This window comes from Macaca nemestrina, chromosome 14 (assembly GCF_043159975.1).
Source record: "Macaca nemestrina isolate mMacNem1 chromosome 14, mMacNem.hap1, whole genome shotgun sequence".
Classification (NCBI taxonomy): domain Eukaryota; kingdom Metazoa; phylum Chordata; class Mammalia; order Primates; family Cercopithecidae; genus Macaca; species Macaca nemestrina.
In genome coordinates this window covers 5,786,553-5,796,602 of record NC_092138.1, presented here as the reverse complement: position 1 = coordinate 5,796,602, position 10,050 = coordinate 5,786,553, and the positions used below count along the sequence as shown (strand labels likewise).

The 10,050-nt window shown below is 40.6% G+C and overlaps 1 protein-coding gene across 5 annotated transcripts in view; it reads left to right on the top strand.

Moving 5' to 3' along the window:
* The window catches only part of CENP (centromere protein P), a 275,211-nt gene that overhangs the window by 149,852 nt on the left and 115,309 nt on the right, over window positions 1–10,050 (top strand). The window contains exon 7 of one of the 5 annotated variants that reach the window (XM_071077554.1): window positions 4,475–6,086. The exons of the other annotated variants lie outside the window; for them this stretch is intronic. Coding sequence (XP_070933655.1) covers window positions 4,475–4,527 — 53 coding nt within the window. The 3' untranslated portion in view covers window positions 4,528–6,086. Of the gene's footprint in view, window positions 1–4,474; window positions 6,087–10,050 lie in introns of those variants that run through there. 5 annotated transcript variants of the gene reach the window in all.

Below are 10,050 nucleotides of genomic sequence, written 5' to 3'. Positions count from 1 at the left end.
AGTGCAGTCGGAGTCATTCAAGAAATACCTAGTTTTAAAAATACAAGATTCTTAAGTGAATGAATATTTGTAAATTACAATTTCAAAAGCCTGTATAGACTAATAAACCTGTATAGACTAACAAAATATTTATCAATCTGAATAAAGGATACCAACATTACTGAAGTATATACCCAAACTTCAGATGTACCTGAGAAAGAACAATGCCTTTTTTTTCTTCTAATGACTGTAGCTATTGCATTATGCGTACTTCTCCAGACTTTTTTTTTTAAGCTTTTGGCACTGCTATAGGCATGTCAGGGAAACTGTGTACGAGGCTCCATGAACTGCTCCCTGGACTCAACATATGTGATATAACACAGCCACACATGCGTGTCCAAGTAACACCCTCTTAGGATGCATACAACCTTCCCTTTTCAAGAAAGTATTAGCTGTGGCCTCACTGACATTTAGGGAGACTTAGAGCAGGGAAGATGCTATTGCCTGAAGAGAAATCATTATTTGTACTCCTTTTTCCACTCATCCCCAAGAGACTGCCCAATTCTATATCAACTAAGACCTTCAAAAGACGACAGTTTTCTTTTTTTTTTTTTTTTTGAGATGGAGTCTCGCTCTGTCACCCAGGCTGGAGTACAGTGGCACAATCTTGGCTCACTGCAAGCTCTGCCTCCCGGGTTCATGCCATTCTCCTGCCTCAGCCTCCCGAGTAGCTGGGACTGCAGGTGCCCGCCACCACACCCGGCTAATTTTTTTTTTTGTTTTTTTAGTAGAGATGGTGTTTCATTGTGTTAGCTAGGATGGTCTCGATCTTCTGACCTCGTGATCTGCCCACCTCGGCCTTCCAAAGTGCTGGGATTACAGGCGTGAGCCACCACGGCCGGACTGAGAGAGGGCAGTTTTCTAACCTTAGTGGCAAGGACTCACTGTTGCAAGTGACCCCGATGGATCTTCCCAACTGTTGTATAGATTTGGAGGCCAGTGAAGAGCTTTCCAGTGGGTTAGAAGACTTGTTCTCTCCTGTCACCAAGAATCTGACCATCGTTTGTTCCCTCTCTCCAGAGAAATGGCACACATTGTGTTAAACAAGGCAGCTACAGTCCTAAAGAATACATTTGCCTCAGATGTGCACAGCAGCTAGCTATGTGTTCATCCTTCCCTCACTTAAATAAAGTACTCCTCCTTGGACCTCCAAGCTGACAGTTCCAGGCAGCTCGCTAGTCCCGTTAGTGGACCTCAGTGTAGCTCAGGCCCCGTCCTAGCCCTGCAGCACCTAGGGAATGGCGCCCTCCTGTTTGGTTTAGAATGCTCATGTTCTCATGTATTCAAGTATGTTTTAGTTGCAGATGTATCTGTTAACTGGATGAATTGGGAACATCATGAAAATATGAACTGGATTTTTAAAATCTTTGTATCCAGAGCATCTAGTGTTTGCCTAAATTCCTTCAGAACACAGTCATAAACAGGAAGCCCTTGGGTCAAATTCAGTTTGTCCTGCACAGTGTTTTGTTTTTGAACTGTTTATTGAAGTGTATGTTACCAAAAAAAAAAAATTGGTACAACTCAATTAATTTTTACAAAATGACCCCAATCAAGAAATCCTAGACTCATACTCCATTCTCATACATCCAGAATCCCTCCTCATACTCCTCAAGTCACAGCCTGAGTTCAGCACCATAGGTTATTTCTTGAATTTTATATAAATGGAATCATACTGTGCATTCTCTTTTGCATCTGGCTTTTTTCATTCAGTGACATGCTTTTGAGATCCATTCATGTCATTGTGATACACGGCAGTTCATTCTCATCACTGTGTAGTATTCTCATATATGAGTAAGCCACAAGTTGTTTATATATTCAACTAGATTAAGTACCTTTTGGAGAGCTACTATGAACGTTCCTCAGTCTGTCATTTGGGGGTCATATGCCTATGTATTTTTGTTAGGTGAAATTGCTGTATTTAAAAATAAGATTTCAACTTCTCTTTAAAAATTAGGCTTTGCCAGTCCGTGATTTCTGGTTTTGCATGGCAACTGTTGTCTCTGGGACATGTGTTTTTCACTTCTATACTCACAGGATGTTGTCCATGTCACCCACCCAAGCCACTCCTCAGTCGAGTTGCCTGTGTGGCCTTTCTGGGTGCAGTTTTGCCACCCATGTCTAGAGAGATAGGAGGCAGTTCCTGTAAGGTTGTTTCTAAATATATGTTACAGCTACTTTTCCTTGATATTTTGCTTCGATCTTTGGGCAGAGGGCCCAGGGAAAGAAATAGGCCCTGGAATAAGATGCTGGGTTTAGGGTAGTATATTCGGCTTATTACTCTGTTCTGCAGATAATGTAGACGTGCAGGCCTCAGGCACCGCCCTCCACCATCTTGGGGCTGTGGCTTGGAAAGCTTTGCCTCACACTTGCCAGAGATGGTGCAGCAGGCACGAGCATGCCTGAGCTTATCCCCACCCTTTTCCAGGTTATCATTCCAAACGAAGCAGTGTACCTCTTCTTCCCTCAAGTATTGTGAGGAGAAAACCTTCCATTTTTGTTTCCTAAAGGGGTCCTATGGCGGGGACCTAGTTCTTTTCTCCATGTTTGTTGTTGTTTTTATTGTTCTATTTTTGCCTCATTGAGCCTTGGTCTAAATAATGAAGAACTAGTTGCATTATAACAGCATGTTTAGGAATCACAAGTAATCTACATTATGTTACAAACACAAAGATAAATTACAAAACTGAAAAAGTAATATTCTCAGTACTGACAGTTTATGAATAAAAATATTGATTGCCATAAAAGAAACTTTAATGGAAATTTATTTTCCTTTGGTCTTATATATGCTAACCATTGTGAAAATAAAAATAAATTGCCTAATCTAAGCTGTCATATGATTTCTCACACCCTTTCCAGAACTTCTCCTGGTCTAGACATGGACAGCAGTGGTCAAAGTCCAAACACAAATAAGAACAGGGGAGGACCTTGAAACTGTCTCATGCAAATAAAAGATTGATTGATTGACAGAGTCTCACTCTGTCACCCAGGCTGGAGTGCAGTGGTACAATCATAGCTCAAACTCCTGGGCTCAAGCAGTTGTCCCACCTCGGCCTCCAAAGTGCTGAGATTCCAGGTGGGAACCACCTGCACACAGCCCAAATGAAAAGGTTTGATAGGCGAGGCAGGAGCTATAGGAGCAGCATGTGTCAGGAGTATATTGAGGGGCATACACACACCTGCCAAAAATTAGGCAGTTTGAATTTTCTGATGTCCTTTTGCCAGTCTCTGGTGTCCTTCACGTTCTAAATGAGTTGGAATAGATTGTACAATGTTATCTTATAGTAGTAGCTACAAGAAAGGCCGTCCACCCATCCATTCATTCAACAAATAGTGTAAGTGCTATGGAGAGAAGCAGGATGGGGGTGGGACTGTCAGGGGTACCCTCCCTGTCAGGTGACAGTCACAAGACCTGAGGACTGTGAGGGAGTTAGCCATGCCATACAAACACCCACTTTAAGAATGTTCTAGGCCACTGAATCCTAGGATGTAAATATGCATAACATAGGGATTTTTGTATAGTAGATGCTTTTAAAAGCTTCTGTGAAGGGATAAATGATTAAGATTTCATGGGTTTTGATGTTCAAGTGTCCCTCATGGTGGACTAGGCACTTTGGTTTCTAATGAATTTACTTTGTACTGTAGGTTGTGACCCAGGGGCAGTATTCAGCCTGCAGATTGTTTGGAGTATATAGTATTTTTAAAAACCAGGAAATTTGATGTCAAAGTCCAAGTTTACAATGTATTTTGAAAAATATGAGCTGCAAACACTGACCCTGATGTCCTGTGTAGCAGCAATTTGCTGAGCACGTAGGCCCTCCATGGTTCTCTGCTGCCCTGACCTCCTCTTACCCTCTCCTCACAGCTCTTCTGTTGCAGGGACTGGCTTCTGCTGTGTCATGTGGCTGAGCTCACTCTGTCATCCTACTTAAAGTTTCTAGTTCTGAAAAATGAATTATAATAAATTGTCACTGAATGTTCATTCAGTTGAGTTTATGAAAAATGAAGGACTTATATAATTCTGTTTATTATATTTTGCATGTATCAGGTTTTTTTTTTTCGACACAGAGTCTCGTTCTGTCGCCCAGGCTGGAGTGCAGTGGCACAATCTCAGCTCACTGCAACCTCTGTCTCCTGAGTTTAAGCAATTCTGCCTCAGCCTCCTGAGTAACTGGGATTACAGGTGCAGCTCACCACACCTGGCTAATTTTTGTGTTTTTCATAGAGACGGGGTTTTGCCATGTTGGCCAGGCTGGTCTCGAGTTCCTGACCTCAGGTGATCCGCCCGCCTCGGCCTCCCAAAGTGCTAGGATTACAGGCGTGAGCCACTGCACCCAGCTGTGTCAAATATTTTTAACGAATGTCTGAAGTCAGTTTGCTTTGAGGAATCTGTACAAGTAATGGTTTTGTTTTAAATAAATTTCTTACCTCTTTCCAGTGAGCAGACCTGGGAGCAGTGAGCACATCTGGTTTCCAGATCTGTGTTTCTAAATACTGTTTCCCACTAAGGGCACCAGGACTCCTTGGAAAAATGGCCCATAAAAGGTCTGGACCAGAGAAATAAAAAGTCTGAAAAAGTTTCTTGTACCAAGAAGTGTGAAAGTTTGCAGAGTTTACCAAGGACTCTGAAAAGGAACATAGAAGCCACCATGAAGGGGCAGCTTGAGCATCTCAAAAAAATAAAAAACAGTGGATTATAACACATACGATACTAAATCCTTTTTATAATAACAGAGAAAAGAAGGTTAAAAGGATCAGAGTTTTTCCTTACAGATGAATGTCAGTTAATGAATGCAGAAGGAATAACAGAAAATCACCACAGTGAAACCTCCAATATAATTGATTTAAGGAAAGATAATCAAGGGAAGCTAAAACAATTAAGTTAGCCTCGGCAACACAGTGAGATCCTGTCTCTACAAAAAATAAAATAGACCAGACATGGTGGCACACACCTATAGTCCCAGCTACTGGGAAGGCTGAGGTGGGCGAATCACTTGAGGCTGGGAGGTCGAGGCTTCAGTGATCACACCACTGCACTCCAGCCTGGGTGACAAAGCCAGACCCTGTCTCAAAAAATAAGTAAATATATAACACCATTAGGTCAGAGTTTGCTCGATAGCAAGAATCTGTACTTTGAGTACCCATACAACCATTGTATTTTTCACTTTCGGGGTACAGCATTCAGTAAATTACTTGAGCTGGTCAGCCCTTTATTATAAAATCGGCTTCACGTTAGATTATTTTGCCAACTGAAGAATAATATAGTATTCTGAGCCCATGTACATAGCTTAGGCTGAGCTATGACATTAGATGAAGGTGAGGTGTATTAAATGCATCTTGACCTATGATATTTTCAACTTATGGTGGGTTTATCAGGATGTAACCCATCATAAGTCAGAGAGCATCTGTATTATTCATTGGTGAATATAGGTGAAGGATATGTAGGTGCTCATTGCGAACTTAAACTTTTCTGTGTCCTTGAAAATATTACCAAATAAAGGGGGAATAAATGCTAAATAATTGGAGCAGATAAAGCAGTTTGCCTTAAATTAACTTTAACTCTTTGATTTATCCTTCACTCTAGTGAAATATTTACCACCAAATTTATTTTAAGTTAATTAAGATGTTACCCTAGACAGGGATTCTTAACTTGGGTATATGAATACCTAGAGAATTTGTGGAAAGACTTTATGAGTCTTTTGATACATGTCAAGTGTTTTTATATATGGATTTTTCTGCACGGAGGATCCATTATAGCTTTCACCATATTTTCAAAGGGGTCCATCCTTCAAATAGTTAAGAACTGCTGCCCTAGTATAGATTTACAGTTTATAATGTTTTTTTAATTCTGAGTATCACAATACTAGTTAAATTCACTTTCCAAATGATTCACATATAAATTTTATATTTGTGAATGTAATTCCCAGTTTAGGCAAAACAAATGAACCTTCAGCAGATTCCAACTTATAAAAAGATTTGCTTATATCAGTTGATAGTTTAATGTAAGTTTATTTGACCACAGAGATTCTGTTACTTAGAAACACACCAGGACATTTTAATAACATGATGTATTCCTTTTCTTTTCCAAACTAATACGTATTTAGTGTAATCACATGTTATTTTTAATATAGTCCTGCTTTCCCTTGCGTGGATTCACATTCTTCACATTTTATACAAAGGAAAAAATACGCTAGACTAAGTTTTAATTTTATTCACTTTCATATAGAAAAGGGAACATAACTTCACAGAAGAAATGGTCATGCCTTTATGATTTAGTTGTATCACCACTAAAGTTTACTTACTGAGTTTAGAACATTTATTCCTTTGCAAATAACAGTATGTGACAGACTGAACTCCAGCAGGGCTTACATTCTCAAATGCTCCTGTTCACCTTGTAGTAAAAGACATGTCATAAGCTGAAGCCTTAAGACATGTAGAATCAAACATGGACTAATTCAGGATTACACAGTTTGCAGGAGATTTTCCTCTTAAAACCTTTTACAAATGCCTTTGATTCTGTTGGACTAGTTTCAATTGAGCTGATGGTCATAGGGCCAGAAATGAATACGAAAGGATCAAACTTGCTAGGGAAGCCTCTGCCCAAAGCTTGCCACGTGGGCTACAGATGGAAAGGCCTGGGTTTGCCAGTGCAGACTGTCTTGCTATACCGTTGGAGACTCATTCAGGGGTTATTTCTAAGGGAAGAATTCATTTATAGGACAGGCTCATTGATCAGATACTTCTCTAGTTTGGCTGACTGTTTTAAATACAATTTTCCCCCTTTTTAGATATTATAAGTAATCACAGTGAATCACACAAATCAAACTTAATTTTCTTTCCTATGGTCAGGATCTTTTTTTTTTTTAATCTTATGATGAGATGTCATTTACAATCTCTGAGTTCCAGTTTCCTCACCCTCTTGGCCCCCTCAGCCTGGAGATCCTGCTCAGATGTTTGTGTATACCGTGGTTCACTCTGTTCCGTGTCCTGGATGTGATCATACAGTAACACAGTAGAAAGGCAGTCAAACTCAGGTTTTGCTGTTAATTTCCCACCTACTCCTCAGGAGAGCCATGCTGTTGCCAAGGTTGCAGGGTCCCCGCTGGACCCCCACTGGCCCACAGAGTCCAAGGGGTTTACTTCTGGCGCTCTGCAAAGCATGTGTGCAGAGCCCACATGTCTTAGTATACTAGACCCACTCCTTTTTCCACTGTATTTCCACCAATCTAAGAAATCAGTTATTTTAAATAATTAATATTCACCATACTCAGAGGCCTGGAAGCCTTGAGCAAGTTAAGTAACTTCCTGCTCACCAGTTTCCTGTAGTCTATCCCTGGAAACATTGACACTCACCTTTTTTTATGTCTGCCCTATGCCCAGCACCTCCACAGGATATCAACTTGTTTAGTCTTCCCATCAGCCCTGGGAGGCAGATGTTGTTTCCTGATTTTGTGCACAAAGAAACTAGAACTCTAAGTAACTTGGCCAGGTCCGTGGCTAGTACTGATTCTAGTTCAGAGCCAAGATACTCATTATTGTTTTTTTAACTACAAGAGAGGAATCTCCATGTTTCACAGACTTGGGGGGCTTAAGGCCCGTAATGGTCATTTGGTGTTAAGTTAGAGCTGGGCAGAAACTTCTTTTCATGGGTACTTGTAATATTTTTGAATTTTAAGTCCATCAAGGTTCTGAATTTACATTCAAACATGGATAGATAAATAGTTCAGTCATCTGTCAGTCTGTAAATGTTTCTGCCATGAGGACATTTTCTATCCTTTTTCTAAAGAAGGGAAAGAGGTGGAATCAATATCATAAAGGGTTTTACTCCACCCTTTGAAGTTTCACTTCAACAGCAGAATTTGAGTATTTCATTCTTTTAAGTCAGCATCTTAGGAACATAGTAATTTATGGTATGTTTAAATGATGGCTTTGGAAGGCATAGTCAGTGTTGCTATTATGCAGAGCAATCAGATTGATTACTAAGTATTACCAGTTGTCAAAGCATAACTTAATTGTTTAAAAAATATACTTAGCTTTCTGAGGTCCTTGTCAGAAATATTAATAACATAAATGATTCCCTTTTAATTTTGTGACCCTATATAAATCTTTTTCTGCTCAGTTTCTAAGTTTTTCTGTGAAAATCCTTAAATTTTGCAGGTTCCTTTCTTTTTTATTTAGGAGTAATGTCAACTTTGGATAATATCAACTCTTTGGGTAATATAACTTGTAAGCCGAACCAGTTTTGACTGGGAGATGAAGGAGATGGAACTCTTTATTCAAGAGCCATTTTAGCACCTACTTTGCACAAAATTCAGGGGGTTAAGAAATGAGTCGTCTCTGTTCTGTTAAGTTTTACAGTCTTTTTGGGGAAACAAGCTATACCCCTCAACCCAGCTACTGTACAACACCCGCATACACAGAGAAGTAATCAATACCTAACTAATAATTCCAGATAACCATTATGTAGGACCTAACTAATAACACTAAAGAGGTAATCACTGCAGATCTACCTGATAATACCAGGTTTGTCCTGGGCAGCGGCACAGCTGCTGAATGGCGGGGGTTTTGTGGGGCTGGGGGTCCTGAGGAACTAGGCTTTTAGGTGCAACTCATCCTGTGCTTGGAACCTGGCTCTGAAAGGTGAAAGGCTCAAGTCAGATGGAGACTGCAGTGAACTTGGCTTCTGTGTCCCTCCCTTGAAGCTGAGGGTCGGCGCCCGTCAGAGTTTGGCTCAACTGCCCCTGTCTTGTCAGGCCCCTTCAGGTGTACGTCCTTGCCTGTGCATTCAGCTTTGACCCCATACTTTCCCGTCTTTCCTGTCCTCTCCTTGTCTTGCCTGACCCCCATGGTGACACCCCAAGTTCAGCATTCTCTCACAGATGGCCCCTTTCTCTCAACTTCTCAGCAGCTTTATGAGAATCAGCAGTTTCTTCTTTGGTCCCTTCTTTTCCATCTGTCCCTTATCTGGCAAGATCACTATTCACTGAATTCCTTTTGGTGTCTCTAGTATCTGTGCAGTGAAGGCCGTCACTCTCTTTCTAGATATTTGCAGTGGGTAGTTCTTTTTCCTTTCTTAACTTATTTCTTTCATGGAACACTTCATGCTTCAGCATTTTTCAGTGGTACGCTGCATTTCTCATCGCCTTGAATCTGGTCTAATTCCTGACCTGAGGAGCCCTCGTCTTGCCTCTCCTTTCCTGCCATAATGAGGCTAGACTCCTGACCAGTGAGCCCAGACGTGAGCCCCTCCATTTCCTTGCCTCACTGATTCACATTCCTGTTTCAAAGTCCATTGATCTTTCTCCCCTGAACCACGTGTATGTGTTGTATGGTTTAGTGTTAATTATATCCTGTATTATATCACAGTCATCTTTTGTTACTCCCCACCTAAATTAGTCAAATTAGAGAAACCATTTTTGCCTAAACCACTATGCTTAACACAAATATGCTACCAAAAATTTGGGGTTTTATCCTTTAGCTATATACCTGTAATTTGTGGCTTAAATTTTCATATACTTATGCCGAGTCTAAAATAATCTTAAAACAAACATTGTCATAATTTGTTAACATTTCCAAGTCAATTTAAAGATTTATAATACGTATTATTAGCCGTTACGGGAATAATTATGTGTGAATGGGAATAATCGTCTTGATGACCCCTGGAGGTGTCCATGACAACTAGAGGACACCGTGCATATTTCAACTGTACAACATTGTAGATAGTTTTTTTCTGTTTTAATGAAAGCAATCATCGTAAGGAGTAATTAACTTTGACTTAATGAGAATGGCTTCTAAGGAGATGTACGTGGAGCCATTTGATGATGCCATTTGAAGGAGAGGTGGTTTTGAGTATCTTCCTCCCCTTGTTAGCAACACCTGCCATACCACATGCCCTGTACCCTCCGGTTGAGCATCAGCCACTCAGGTTCGGACCTTTTATTAGGCAGCCTGCCACTTTTGGGTGCCCTAGACTTTCCATCCAAACTCTAAGGGAGAGACAGCTTGGTTCAGCAG